This window comes from Papio anubis, chromosome 15 (genome assembly GCF_008728515.1).
Source record: "Papio anubis isolate 15944 chromosome 15, Panubis1.0, whole genome shotgun sequence".
In the NCBI taxonomy this organism is placed as follows: Eukaryota; Metazoa; Chordata; class Mammalia; order Primates; family Cercopithecidae; genus Papio; species Papio anubis.
This window is the reverse complement of record NC_044990.1, coordinates 88299293-88314530: the sequence shown is the minus strand read 5'-3', so window position 1 is coordinate 88314530 and position 15238 is coordinate 88299293. Positions and strand designations below refer to the sequence as shown.

Here is a 15238-nt window from a genome sequence, read left to right as displayed (position 1 = left end):
GAGTACTCAGAACAAAGCTAATGATGGTCAGAAGGAGGACAGTGGAGGCCCATGAAATGAGGAACTTGCCCACACAACCCCACGTGCTTTCGAAGAGGACGAGTCCAGACGTCTCCTAGAAAGAGGACAGCTGTCATGGTATCTGAAGGTCATGGATTTTGAAAGATCAGAATTCAAAATTCAAAAGATCAAAATTTTGAATTTTGATCTTTTCCTGGGCTAACGTCGTGCGATAGCAACTCTCGCAATGCCAGTCAGGGGCCGCGAGCCGTTCTGGTTTTCACTTTTGATACAGAATTCAATAAATTACAAAAGATATTAAAAACTTTATTATAAAACAGGCTTTGTGTTAAACAGTTTTGCCCAACATAGGCCAGTGTAAGTTTTCCGAGCATGTTTAAGGATGGCTAGGCTAAGCTACAATGTTAGGTAGGTCGGGTGTATTAAATGTGTTTTTGACTTAAAAATATTTTCTATTGGGCTGAGTGCAGTAGCTCATGCCTGTAATTCCAGCACTTTAGGAGTACAAGGCGGGCAGATCACATGAGGTTAGGAGTTCAAGACCAGCCTGGCCAACATGGCGAAATCCCGTCTCTACTAAAAATACAAACATTAGTGGGGCATGGAGGCGCAGTACTGTAATAGAGCGACTGGGGAGGCTGAGGTTGCAGTGAGCCAAGATAGTACCACTGCAATCCAGCCTCAGTGACAGAGGGAGATCCTATATATAATATATATAATATATAATATACAGTATACATAATATATAGTATAACATATAATATATATGTAACATATATTTTATATATATATTTTTTGAGACAGGATCTCAACTTACAGTGGTCTTATTGGGACGTACCGCATCATAAGCTGAGGTGCATCTGTATGCGCTGCTCAAGCTCTTGCGTATACCCACATAGTTGATGGAGGGCCACTGCACACATTTCCTGATACTGTCTCAAGCTAGACGTCTGGGCTGGAGGGAGAAATAAGAGTTTCGGGAAGAAGATACAGATTTGCAGTCACACTTTTTATGTGTGATTGGTTTAATCTTTGCTGCTTTAATGTTAAATATTTAGATGCAAGAAATAACAGTAATGATAATGCTGCTAAGTGCAACAATCCACATTGTTAAATGTCATTCACATACTTCTAATGAACACATATACATCTTTTTAAGAGTTCTGTTGTATGTCTCATAGAGCAAAGGAGAGTGTACACTCACGCCTTCCTCTTAGGGAAAGCAGACCCTCTAGGGGATCTCCTTGCATCCTGTCCCCCCTCGTACTGCGGTGGCAGTATTCCTGCCCTCATGTCAAGCCTCATGGCGTTGGGGGAGCTCCCAACGGGGCCTCGCCACTGAGTTTTCCATGACCCCGCGGCACCGACCGCAGCCTTCCCACCCCTTTCCCAGCGGCGGCATCCAGGAAATGGTCCTGCAGATGTCTCTTCTGATGGTGGTTGGGCTCAAGGAGTTGGCCTTGTGGAATTTCTGAAAGAGTTCCTCAGTCACACGCTGACTGTGACCCATCCTTGACATCATTTCCCTTTCACTGGGTACTTGGTGAGCTCTGGCTTCGAATGTGAGGGCTTTGGTTCGCTGAATGATTTGCAGTCTTGCTCGTAAATGGAAATCTCGAGGCGCTAGATGACAGAAAGCAGCAGCAGAGCCAGCGTGGTCCCGAGTGCAGCCTGCCCTGCGCCTCTCAGCCACTGCTGCGGACTCCGGCCAGTCTGTAATGGTGCCCAGAATGCTTAGACTGCAGAGGTGATGGGGGCCGTGTCCTGCCTGCTAACCTTTGACTACCTCTTAAAGTTTTTAAGACTCATGTGTGGAATCCTGCCTCATGCTGAGCGTCATGTAATGCAATTGGCTAGTTCAGCATCCCATGACATTGTATTGAATTCAAACACCATGAATGAATAAAACAATTTCGTTGCCTGTGAAGAAGTTACAGGGTTGAGGTGGAGAAGGAATTGCAGTCTCCCTGGTGAGCATTGCTTGTTTCCCGTGATTGCACCCAGCGCATGGAGGCTGCCATACCCAGTACACTCAGTGCTTAGTACCAGACCCGGTATCCGCACTCAGTCCGTGCGTAGAGAAAGCCCCAGAGTGCTGGCAGCATCTCTGTGTGTGCTTCAGTCCATTGTGAAGATCCATGATCCTAATATTTCAGATTGGAAAAATCCATTAAAATTTTGATTTAAAGATACGGATTCCATGTTGGCCTCTGAAACAGACGTCACAGGGCCTTTGACAGTAAGAATTGTGATGACTGCTTATTCTAGGTATATTTTGTGTTCACATCAGTTTTTGTTGTTGGTAATTGTATTTTCCTCCCACATTTAGAAGCTTCATGCTATTTCAACTTCAGCTGTCCTGGGTACTTGATTTGTATTTGAATTTCTGACTTAGCTATGACGGAAGCTTATGTGAGTATTTGATTTCCTGAATCGTGAACTTGTTTCTACAAGCCTTGGAAGAGGAAGGGAAAGAATTGGGTATTATAAAATGACTTTCTCTCCACGCATTTTAAGGAGTTTTTAAAAGTATATGTTTGCTTTAGGTAATGCATTAAGCAAGAATTTTAAGTTGCTCCATGCATGAAACCCTATTTCATGCCTAATTTAGAATGCCTAATTTTGGTGCCAAGATTATTCTCCATGTTGTATTCTTTCATCTTTATAGACAATGGCACTTTGTTCTCCCTCCACAAATTCTGAATTTCATCATTTGAGGACACAGCAGTAATCATCTCCAGTTTTGGTATAGAATTTTCCTCTTTTGATCAGTGCCCTACATTGCACTGATGTTCAGCAATGAGAGCACAAGGTTCAGCTGCATGAAAACTTTCTGTGTAGTATTTTTCAAGTTTCTTGTTTGTTTCTTCCACTTTAAATAGTCATTGCTGTGACAGACCATGGTTGTGGTTTTCATTTTGGCCTGACATGAAGTCTGTGGCCGCCATGGAGTTTGGGACCTTGCCCTGAGCACACCAGGGGAAACAGACGATCGAGGGCCCTGTTGCTCCCTGCCTCTAACTGCTCACATTCTGCCTAGAGCTCCAGTGGGAGGGGGGTCACGGTGGCCGTGGTTGTAGCATTGCTAGTTGCAGCTGCAAAGTCTGGCTTGGACACTACTAGCTCCAATAACCTTTGCACAACATGTCCAGCTCTTTGCTCTTCTTATAATCCTGGTGGGAATGTGCTAAAAGCTCGGAGGAATAATTTGGCCCCATACTGCATGCTGGTCGCCAGCTAACTGTATAGCTGTTTAAGTGCTTATCCTGTCTGTCTGCTCTGCTCTGGTTCCCATAATAACCTTGGACAGGGTACAGAGTGTTAGATTATTCGTGTGCACTTTTATCTGGACAAAAGATTAAGAACATTAAAAAAATATGTGGGGAATGGCAAGAACCATGTCCATGGAGGAGTCACTTCCTTCTTAGCTCCTTCATTTCAAAGCTCTGGGGATACACAGATTGCTTAAGCTTTCTGGTGACGTTTGGGAAAGAATGTGTTCTTGCGGTAAAAGCAAGGTCTGGGAATTTGGGTTTCTGTGTTCTGTTCCCAGCAGCATGAGGGGTCACCCAGTGACATATGACAAGTTAGTTAAGCATCGGAATCTTAATTTCCCTATCTGCGAAATGGACATAAAAGGGTGGGTACCTTGGGCTAACATTAAGTTGGTGAATTGTTTGATGTTCTGCTGGGAACCGACTTGCTCTAGTGACCCAGAAAAAACAGGGACTGTGGTGGAGGCTGACCTCATTTCTATTTCTGGCTGTAGTGCTGACTCAGTGAGAAACTTGTAGAAATCAGTTAATCTGGCTCTGGTCCTCAGTGCATTCCATGGTTAAATTGAGAATTATTAAATCTTATCGTCGCTGGTCTCATGGCGATACTGCCAATATTAATTAAGTTCTAAAAATACTGCACCAAATGTATTAGAAAGCTTCTAATGGACATGCCCTTCTCATTTCCTTCCTGTCTGATACTGGGTGATTCGGGGCTACACAACTCCGGATTTATTTATTTATTTTAGCCGCTGTTTGGAGTTCAGTCCTATTCTGGTTTGACTAGGCTTTTCCTACATCCAAAAACCGGGTGCCCCAGATTGGTGACCTTGTACGCCATAACTCCTTACAGCAGGACTTTCTGCCGTTGTGTCCTGGGGCCATCACTGCAGGGTGTATTTAAGGAACTCTTCATTTGAACAAGTCTTGGTCTGGGAATGTTTTTCTTTCCTCACTGTAACAGGCCCCGGGGAGAAGGAGCCAGCCTTCCCTGTCAAACCCTGGGCTCAGGGCCCTCGTGGGGTCTGTCTGCTCTTCTGGCCGATTCCCTGGATGCTGCTGGCCTGAAGGGGCAGTGCCACACTATGAGTCTTGAGGTTCTTTAATCCACTTACTGTGTGATTCAGTTCTCTAGGGTTTGAAACAATCTCTCCCATATTTATCCACATACTGTGTCTAGACTCCTGACGTATCCTTTCAATGAAACACACAGCCCTGTGGAGGCGTGGCGGTTGAGTCCCAGGTTCATAACCTCCTCTCTGCATTTGTAAAAATGGAGCAGGCAGTTAATTCACCAGTAAGTGCCAGGACTGGCTGAGTGGTTTGGAAAGAAGGACGACTTTGGATGTTTATGTTATGTGACGTAGAGCTTGTCAGTTGATTTTTACTTTCAACGAATGCAACTTTGGGAAAGGCGCTGAACACTAAGTAATCCTGCCTGTGATCTCCAAAGTGCCTGCCTTCTGTTTTTAAATCAGCTAACGGTCGTCACTGAATCTACCCAATTCGTATGGTAAGACTGCATTAAAGTGCACATCCTGTAAATGGGTTTTCTCGATTTCTTATCATGGTTATGGGTTTGTTGTTGTTGTTGTTGTTGTTTTGAGACAGAATCTGACTCTGTCTCCCTGACTGGAGTGCAGTGGCATGATCTTGGCTCACTGCAACCTCTGCCTCCCAGGTTCAAGTGATTTTCCAGCCTCAGTCTCCTGAGTAACTGAGATTACAGGCATGTGCCACTGCACCCAACTAATTTTTGCATTTTTTAGTAGAGACAGGGTTTTTCCGTGTTGACCAGGCTGGTCTTGAACTCCTGACATCTGGTGATCCGCCTGCCTCGATCTCCCAAAGTGCTGAGATTACAGACATGAGCCACCGCACCCAGCCCAAAAAACACTCTTGAAAGACATTTCTCATTAAAGCCCACCATCACCCCATGATGGCCCAGGGCAGGCTCAGCATCTTGCATGAGGTTCACACTGTGGACTCTGCCTACCCTCACCTCCTAATGCTCTCTGAAGAGGAAGACGTCTTGGAGGATCCATCACAAAATCTCAGCACTGAGACTGTTGCTAACAGGAGAGTTCCAATGATTGAGTGAAATTATAACCAGTTCAGTGAAAAATGCCTCACTATTTATTATTTTATTTACCCAAGAAATTATTTGGCATTTAGTATATAGAAAGGATAGTGCCAGGAATGAGATAGAAATATTTTCTGTCCTCAAGAGTTTGAAACGCAGTAGGGCGAAGCCGCCTGAAGTAGTCGTTGCTGTCTGTTTCCAGACACTCACTGTGGACTTGTGCAAGGCTGGGTGATACTTAGATTTATTAAGGGAAGTGGCTCATAGGATTATGGAGGCTGAGGAGTTCCATGATCTGCCATCTGCAAGCTTGGCAACTCGGGGACTCCTGAAGTGTGACTGGGTCCAAGGCCAGCGGCTGAAGAGCCCAAGGGGCTAGTGGTACAAGTCCCTGAATCTGAAGGCCGGAGAACCCAGAGTTCTGATGTCTGAGGGCTGGAGAAGATGGGTGTCCCAGCTCCGGAAGGGAGAGAATTGGCCTCTCTTCTGGCTTTTTGTTCTATCCGGGACTCAGCTAACAATGGCACCTGCCCACCTTGGGTGAGGGCACGTCTTCCTTACTGTCCATGGATTCAAATGCCAATCTCTTCCAGAAACACACCCTCAAAAACACACCCGGAAGTCATGCTTTACCAGCTATCTGGGTATCCTGTGACCCGGTCAACTTGGCACTTAAAATTAGCCATCATAGACCAGGCGTGGTATCCCATGCCTGTAATCCCAGCACTTTTGGAGGTTGAGGAGGGTGGATCACCTGACATCAAGTTTGAGACCAGCCTGGCCAACATGGTGAAACCCCACCTCTACTAAAAATACAAAAATTAGCCGGCGTGGTGACACGCACCTGTAATCCCAGCTACCCAGGAGGCTGAGGCAGGAGAATCCCTTGAACTCGGGCAGTGGACGTTGCAGTGAGCAGAGATCATGCCACTGCATTCCAGCCTGGGCAATGAGTGAGACTACATCTCAAAAAAAAAAAAAAAAAAAAAAAAAAAAGCCATCACAGTTGGTCAGCAATTCCTTCCTCTGTTTCTTTACTGCTGCCTTTTGCCTGACTTATGTTCCTCTTCTATAGGGCGAAAGAGGCCTCCCAGGGTTACAAGGTGTCATTGGGTTTCCTGGAATGCAAGGACCTGAGGGGCCGCAGGGACCACCAGGACAAAAGGTAAGCACGGCTGTGGGATTGGGGGTGGGTGGATGTAAGATTGCCTGCATTCTTGAGATAACGGTGATCAATGACAATGGCATTTCTATTCTGTTCCAGGGTGATACTGGAGAACCAGGACTACCTGGAACAAAAGGGACAAGAGTGAGTACAGTTGCCACTCACAATCGATGATTCCATGCGTGGGACAGGCCCACTCCCAGAGTCGGGCACCTTTCCCCTCCTTTTTCCGAGCCCTCGTCCTCCGTCTCCTCTCCCAGCTCACACAGCACAGGCAGGCAGGTGCGAGGCAGGCAGTGAGCAGCAGCCCATGACTCGCTGAGCCCCAGGCCTTCCCACGGGGGCTGTGCACAGGCTGAGCTCCTTAGTCCTTGGTTCTGCAAACTTTTTTTCCCCCGTTTGTTCTTCTTCAGGAATCTCTTCTGGGCATATTTTAATTTGGGGGAAGGTGTGATTGGTGATACGTCCATAGTCATTAGACAGAGATGACTTCGTTTCATGGAAAAGTCGTGGTATTTTCAGAGCCAGCCTTGCTCTTCCTCCTCTCTGCCTCTTGGTAAAGGTGAAATGGGAGCAGAGTTATTTTGTGCATGGGCAGCCTTATGTTTGAAGGGATCAGCAGTCAGCTTTTTAAAAACGTATTTTTTTATTTTTTTTATTTCAATAGTTTTTTTTTTGGTACAGGTGGTTTTTGGTTGCATGGATAAGTTCTTTCGTGGTGATTTCTGAGGTTTTAGTGCACCTGTCATCCAAGCAGTGTACACTCTACCTGTTATGTAGTTTTTTATCCCTCACCCCCTTCCAGCCTTCCCCTCACCGGAGTCCGGAAGTCCATTGTATTACTCTTATGCCTTTACATCCTCGTAGCTTAGCTGCCACTTATAAGTGAGAACATACGGTGTTTGGTTTCCCATTCCTGGGTTACTTCACTTAGAATAATGGCCTCTAGCTCCATTCAAGTTGCTGCAAAAGACATCATTTTGCTCCTTGTTGTGGCTGAGTAGTATTCCATGGTACATGGATTCTACCTTTTCACTCTCCACTCATTGGTTGGTAGGTACGGAGGCTGGTTCCACATCTTTGCAGTTGCGAATGGCAGTAGTGTGCTTTGGGTGTAGCATTGCTCCATAAGCCTGGGCGGTCTGCCCTGGCCTGTCCCTCCACTGCCTCTTGTGCAGAGTGCACTGTCTGCTTTGTGTGTGTGTGTGTTCCAGACACCAAAAATGAGGGCACAACTCCATTAACCAGGTGGATGCAGTAGGAGGAAGTGAAGCTTCCGGCTTTCCACTGACATGCTTTTCCTTCCACCCTCACAGGGACCCCCGGGAGCATCTGGCTACCCTGGAAACCCGGGACTTCCCGTACGTATAGAAAATGCATTCTACTTCTTTTAGGAAATATTTTTCCGTCAGGTGATTTTCTATTTGGGTTACATTTTCACTTTCTTAATTGCAGGGTATTCCTGGCCAAGACGGCCCACCAGGGCCCCCAGGTATTCCAGGATGCAATGGCACAAAGGTAAATCCAGAACCGAGACCCTCCTCTTCGTGTGTGTTTATGTAATTTTGCATATTAAGGAGTCAGGTAGTGTGACTCTGTTAATAGAGTTTTATTTGCCACAATTGGAAAGTTACTTGTCTTAAAATTTGCTTTATTTGGTAAGGAAATACAGTTTTCCCATATTTAGTGTACCAGAAAGATGTAATTGTTCCTTTCTTTTTTGTAGACTTTTATCCTAAAATTTCATTTAAGCATGAAAATTATTACCGGTAATCATTTACTACATTGTGTAAGAAAATGCCATTCTGGGCCTTTGTCCCTATTAATGATACTATCAAGTCTATTTCTTCTTTCATAAAGTGGTACCCAGTAGCAGAGCTTGTGACAAACTGTTTTTAGGAAATGATTTTAACCAACAAGTGAAGGGTAGGGCAGAGTAACTCCTGCGGTGTCAGGGCTGATGTGTCTGCCACACACACTGTGTATGAATGATGCTCTGCTGTCTCCCCAGGGAGAGAGAGGGCCGCTCGGGCCTCCTGGCTTGCCTGGTTTCGCTGGAAATCCCGTGAGTAGAGGGCAGAACCTCTTTCTTTTAGTTATAACTCTCTCTTCTCATTCTATTTCCTTTTCTTTCTTTCTTTGCTTATGTTTTAATAACTTACATTTTACATATAATATTATATAATAACAATTTTAATGCTAATGACATTTTGAGAAAAACAAAACTAACACCAAAACTTTCTTTTGTAGGGACCACCAGGGTTACCAGGAATGAAGGTACATTTTATTTTGTTTTGCTTTATTGGATTCATTACAGGGAATCTGTTTAAAACAAGTGCCATTTTCTTTAAACCACTTTGGCTGATCGATTGCTTCTGAACACATTTCCCTAAACTCTGTTACATTAAAAGACTGTATAAGTAATATACAAACTCAGATTTTAGACTCTAATGTTCAGACACTTGAGTGTCTTAATGGGGAGTAAGCAGTGGAAGGAGGCCTGGTGTGGTGGCGAAGGCTCACTTCGCCCAAACCGGGGAGGGCAGATGGGAGAATGGAGCTCCCTGGGTGCCTCTCAGACTTGCCAGGAGGGAACCTGGGACAGCTTTTCCCAGGCGGGGTGTTGCTGTCTTGGGGCTCGGCTGCTGGCATCAGCCCGACCTCCAAATGTGCAGTCCTGTAATTTGTGGGCTGTGCTTGGGCACAGGGTGGGGACCTCGGGTATCTGGGTGTTGGGAGCAGTCCTGTCCAAGGGAGGCTTGTAGGTCTCAGCAGCTGCAGTAGAGATAACCACTCACCTGGATGAGGCTGAGAGTCCCTGTGTGCCTGTGATTCAGAACACATAGGAAACAGATCCTCGTAATAGCCCTGTGTGTTAGCGTGCTCCAGAGACACAGAACCAGTAGCCTGTGTGTGTGTAGCCAGAGACAGGAGAAACGGCCTCTAAAGCACTAGTACTCATGACTGTGGCCGGCAAGCTCAAAACCTGCGGGCTGAGTGGGCAGGCTGGACATCAGGGAAGGGGTGGAGTTGTAGCCTTGAGTCCGAAGGTGGTGTGTGGGCAGAATTCCTTCTTCCTCCAGGGAGGTCAGTCTTTTATCCTGTAAGGCCTTCAACTGATGGGATGAGGCCCACCAGTATTATGGAGGGCCATTTGCCTTATTCAGACTCTACTGATTTAAGTGTCAATCTCATTTTAAAAATCCCTTCACAGAAACATCTGGACTGGTGTTTAACCCAATAATGTGGCCTGGCCAAGTTGACAGATAAAATTTACCATTACACCCTGCTCTTATAAAAGTATTCATCCTGAGCCTTTTCTCAAAAGAGAATTCTTGTTTTGTGAGAAGAGCCTGGGGTCACACAGTAGTCTTTTAACTAGAGACAGGGGCTCTTGTCTAGAGTTGGGGATGGTCCTGTGCAGAGCGTTGCGGACCCCTTTGTTTAGCCGTCTCTACATTCGGTCCTGGCTGCGGCTGAGTTGACCATGCAGTGGTTGAAGCTGGTCATCAGGATGGCAATCATGATGGGAGGGATGCCAGGCTGTTGATTTCCAGTGTAGACGGGGTCTAAATCCCAGACTTAGGCTAGTCCTGTAACAGTAATATGTGCCAACTACTCAATGAGTTTTCAGTTTCTTTACGTGAATGTCAATATTTGCAACTTTCCATTTTCTTTGTTCATCCTCTAGGGTGATCCAGGTGAGATACTTGGCCATGTGCCCGGGATGCTGTTGAAAGGTGAAAGAGGATTTCCCGGACTCCCAGGGAATCCAGTAAGCATTTGCTGCATCATTATGAACATGTGCCACCTCACCCTCCCAGTTTGCATCTGAACTCATTTCTTTCTCATGCATTCTAGGGCCCACCAGGACTGCCAGGGCTTCAAGGTCCTGTTGGGCCTCCAGGATTTACCGGACCACCGGTAAGTTTTGGGGGCTGTCTCTCCAAGGCAATCATTTAAAGAACAACTATACTGAGGTGTGAAAATAAATAATAATTTAGTAAAAACTTTATACAGTTGTGGTCGCTCTGAATATGGACGTGGCAGAGTCAGCTTCCCTCTTATTAAACGTTTGGCTGGCAGCCTGGTACCCGTATACCCAGAGCTGTGGGAAAGGGGTGATGATAGCACCATAAACTGATATACTGAAACAAATAATGCAGTCATGGTTGTGGCGGCTGGCTGGGTACCACTGATAGTCACAGCCTGTGGGAGTGAGTTCAGAGATGGACAGGCAGGCTCTGCCCCGGGTGACTTCACCGTGGAGCAGGGGAGACGGATTCGTATTGATATGGTCACACCTGAGGGTCCTGCACCTGCTAGGAGCGGGGAGGGAGGGGAAGCCCAGGAAAAATATTTCACAAATAATCATGTTGACCAGAGAATCTTAAGATAACATCAGCCTAAAGAAGGGCTTAAAGCTCCCTATAGTTGTGAATCCTATTTAATTAAAATGCTCTCTCTCCTAGGGTCCCCCAGGTCCTCCCGGCCCTCCAGGTGAAAAGGTAAAGGTTTTTTTCATTTTTTGTTCTTTGGCATTAGTATAAGGCTATCATGAAATTGCTATAGCTCATTCTTCTCATTCTTTCAGTCTGTAAAAAAATGCTGGAAAATTAACACTATCTTTATCTAACTATACCTTTAAGTATCTATCATTTATTATCTACTGATTATCTATCAATATATTGATCTTTTCTTTCATTCGTCCCTTAGTCAATACTTTGGAATCACCGATATTTCCCTTAGTTTTCTAACGCAAGAGTTTAAAAACTGTAAATTTTTAAAAATGTCTTTAGAATTTTTGGTCAGTCATACTTTAAAAACTTTTTTCATAGACTTTGAATACAGCATGATCGTTACTTTCTGGAAAATTTTATGAGAGTTGTGGGACAAAGCTATTGCCTGAAATCTACCATCTTACTGCATTTTGTGTGAGGTTTGTAGAATGACTTTGAACAAAGTAGACAAATCTAATAATGAGAGCCTAATTTTTAATCCACAGGGACAAATGGGCTTAAGTTTTCAAGGACCCAAAGGTGACAAGGTGAGTGCACATTGCTGTGGAGTGCTTCCATGTTGAAAACCACAGTTCTCACCTGACAGTTACCCACCTTTGGATCGACGTTTGGACTCATAAGTATAGTTACTCTTCTCTGCATGTTCTTGCGTTTGGTAGTGTTTTCCTTAAAATGACAGCCGGATTGAATTTATTCTAGCTTATTCAATACTCTAGAATTTATGGAAGTGCTCTGCGATCTGACAAGCAGAGAACAACGGGCTAACTCCAATTATCTGTACAGAGAGTTCAATCAAACTCTTCTTCGTCAGTGATGAGGTCAGACCTAGGATTTTAAGAGTCAAATTTAGGACTTGACCATTAGATGCGTAACCGTGTAAGCCCTGCAGAGTGGAAGTCCCCCACCAGGAAATTAGGACTAGCACAGTTGGCAGTGGCCCCTCACCACCGGCCTCTCTTCTCAGAGGTGGACGGGTCCAGGGCCAAGTGGGTGTGAGGGGAGATGCAGTGTGGAACTGGGAGGGCGCAGACCACAGCAGGTGGCTTCATCCTGCAGAGAGGAGGCAAGTGGTGGGTCCCTGAACCTCTCCAAGAGTTTCCCTGGATCAGACCAATGAAGCAGGCACTGGCTGAGAAGGGATGCCTGCCATTGCAGTAGCCAGCCTGTGGAAGGCCAGATTCTCCTCTGACATCCAAGCTGGTGGAGGCAGTTACAACCAGAGCGCCCAATGCAGTGGGGCCTGGATGTATCTGGATGTGCAGGTGGCCTCTGCTTGCCACCCTAGATTTTGGCCCAGTCTTTTCATAAACTTTGCAATATAGTGATGCTGAAATGTATGTGGTTGTAATTTCCAGGTGTACCCAGCAGTTAGGATGCCTGAGGAAGGAGACTCTTGATGGTTGTCTCATTTTGGAGCTACCTAAAATGCCTTCTTTCTTCTCAGCCTCTATTAGGCAGTTTGTATTCCTTTCCTCCGTGCCATCAGAAGCCAATACACACGACACAGGTGCACGCAAGTCCAGAGGTGTCTTGCAGGTGTTCAGATTCCATGGTTATTCTGAGCTAGTGATCGCCCATAGAAGAAGTGAAATTCTCCTCCTGGGTTTAGATACTGGTTGTATCTTCTTCCTACTGAAATTTGATTTTCTGCAGAGGCAAAGGATGAGTAGAATAGAATAGAGTATAATTACATTTTTAAAAATAGGTGTTTTATTTTAGGCTTTTACCTCTCTCTGCAATTTTTCATCTCTGCATAATTGTTTCCATGCCTATTTAATTTTACATTTTTATGTCGACAGGGTGACCAAGGGGTCAGTGGGCCTCCGGGAGTACCAGGACAAGCTCAAGTTCAAGAAAAAGGAGATTTTGCCACCAAGGGAGAAAAGGTGTGAATAGGCTTCATCCAGTGAATACTGGATTTTCTAATTTTGGACAAATTCCAAAGGAAAAGGGAAAATGGGTCAAAATTCAGTTTTTCCAGCTAACTTCAATCCTGATCTGGAAAACAGATTTATAGACTGTTCGTTCCATAAACTACGAGCACCTCTGAGAGCAGAGGCAGCTGGAACTGGGTTGGTCCAAGCCTGATCTGAGGCTCACCCCGCTGGATCAGGGCTTCTTAAATGTGCCCCAAGTTAGGGATGGCTTGGTTAGCAGGAGGGAGTCGGGCTCGGGGGCAGGGGGAGGGCAGGGCCATGGGTCAAGCATGATAAACCCTGCCCGGCTTACATTTCTACCAGTCAATGCCAAGTGAGTGCTGGAGATCAACGGGAATTTCTTTGTTAATATATCAGAAAAGGTTTGTTTTTTTTTTTTTCTTTTTTTCTGCTGTGTGTTTAATGCAGCATATAACAATTGATATAGCTGTTTGATAGTACTGATCTGTCTCTCTAACTCTTTCAGGGCCAAAAAGGTGAACCTGGATTTCAGGTAAGTACTCAATTTCTGTCTATCATTTTTAGGTCAAAGACCATAAAGTACAGATTTAAGTAACAAGCTTATTTCACCTTAAGTTTAACGTTTATCTAACTTAATATTTTGCTTAAATAGACGAATGAATCTCTTTGCCTTTTTGTTCATTTAAGGGAATGCCAGGGGTCGGAGAGAAAGGTGAACCAGGAAAACCAGGACCCAGAGTAAGTGCTTTCCAAAGTCCTTTTACCATGAAACAATTCTCCTTTCATGCTGAAAATCGCAGATTCACAGAAACATAAGAACAAAGGCTTGTAGGGACTTCTAGTTTATCCCTTTCATGCCCCAAAGGGCTTTTCTGAGACTCTCCTGAGCTATATCATTTGCAAGGCCTCCCAGGCAAGGCGAGGTCCTTCCCTGTTTAAGGATCCAGCACTGAAGGTGCCACCGCCGGCTGTGGAAAGAGGCTTCTGAAGAGCCCTGGGCTGCCCCTGAAACCTTCGGTCCTGCTCTAAGAGCAGCGGGTTGGTTGGACTTTGCCACCCAGAACACCAGACGGTGTTTGCGCAGCCGCAAGCCTGAGAGGCTGAGTTGCTTCTCACTTTAGGGATGGTGGTGACGTGAGACCCACCCCACTGCCAGTCCCGTGGAATGGTTCTGGTTTCTACCTGGAAGCAACATGCAGAAACCTGCATTCAATGAAGCATTTGCATAAGCTTGCAAATACTCAGCTGCCAGTAGGCAAACTTCTCTGATGTTAGCTTTGCTACCAAGATACAATCATATTTTGGAAGACTTGTAGCTCATCAGACTCTTTAAAAATAGAGTTCTCTTCTATTGTAACTGTTTCATAATTATTCATCGTATACTATATTACTTATTATTGTGGTATTGTCAACTTACATAGAGCGCTCATTTACCTTGCTTGTGTTTCATAGGAGAGACAACATATTAAGCTATCTGAATCAGAGCTTTGGTGTTTTATCCGTTATTATTATTATTATGATGTATATTTTTGAGACAGAGTCTCACTCTGTTGCCCAGGCTGGAGTGCAATGGTGTGATCTCGGCTCACTGCAACCTCCGCCTCCTGGGTTCAAGTGATTCTCGTCCCTCAGCCTTCTGAGTAGCTGGGACTACAGGTATCCGCCACCACACCCGGCTAATTTTTGTATTTTTAGTAGAGGCGGGGTTTCACCGTGTTGGCCAGGCTGGTCTCGAACTCCTGAGACCTCAGATGATCCACCCTCCTTGGCCTCCCAAAGCTCTGGGATTACAGGCGTGAGCCACCACGCCTGGCCTATTATTTATTAAATACTAATGTTTACATCTTTATTCTACAGGGAAAACCTGGAAAAGATGGTGACAAAGGGGAAAAAGGGAGTCCCGTAAGTATTTCTCTGTGATTTTTACCAGCAGGCTCACTCTTCCCGCCACTGCCCTCTGACGGTTACTACTTCTCTCTTTGGTTTCAGGGTTTTCCTGGTGAACCCGGGTACCCAGGACTCGTAGGCCGCCAGGGCCCGCAGGTAAACACTGGCACCATTGTGAGCCTTTATCTTCACTTTCCAATTCAACCCAGAGGTCTGTTTATTCTTTCCTAGAACTAAGGACTCTGTACTCAAGGGAAAAAAATCATTTATGCTTCTTCTGGGTAAAAAACACAATTTAGCGGTTTCCTTTGTGTTCATGATTTTTTTTCAAAATAAAAATACATGAAATGTACCACTCATTCAAATTTTTATGTCTTTTTTCGGTAGTA

General features: G+C 45.2%; 1 protein-coding gene across 2 annotated transcripts in view; it reads left to right on the top strand.

Moving 5' to 3' along the window:
- COL4A1 (collagen type IV alpha 1 chain) overlaps window positions 1-15238 on the top strand; it is a 153284-nt gene that overhangs the window by 82821 nt on the left and 55225 nt on the right. For both annotated transcript variants that reach the window (XM_021929770.2, XM_021929771.2), the window contains exons 3-17: window positions 6455-6544; window positions 6644-6688; window positions 7861-7905; window positions 8000-8062; window positions 8556-8609; window positions 8795-8821; window positions 10236-10319; window positions 10406-10468; window positions 11017-11052; window positions 11550-11591; window positions 12864-12950; window positions 13468-13494; window positions 13650-13700; window positions 14820-14864; window positions 14952-15005. In XM_021929770.2, the coding sequence (XP_021785462.1) occupies window positions 6455-6544; window positions 6644-6688; window positions 7861-7905; window positions 8000-8062; window positions 8556-8609; window positions 8795-8821; window positions 10236-10319; window positions 10406-10468; window positions 11017-11052; window positions 11550-11591; window positions 12864-12950; window positions 13468-13494; window positions 13650-13700; window positions 14820-14864; window positions 14952-15005 (813 nt within the window). The remainder of the gene's footprint in view (window positions 1-6454; window positions 6545-6643; window positions 6689-7860; window positions 7906-7999; window positions 8063-8555; window positions 8610-8794; window positions 8822-10235; window positions 10320-10405; window positions 10469-11016; window positions 11053-11549; window positions 11592-12863; window positions 12951-13467; window positions 13495-13649; window positions 13701-14819; window positions 14865-14951; window positions 15006-15238) is intronic.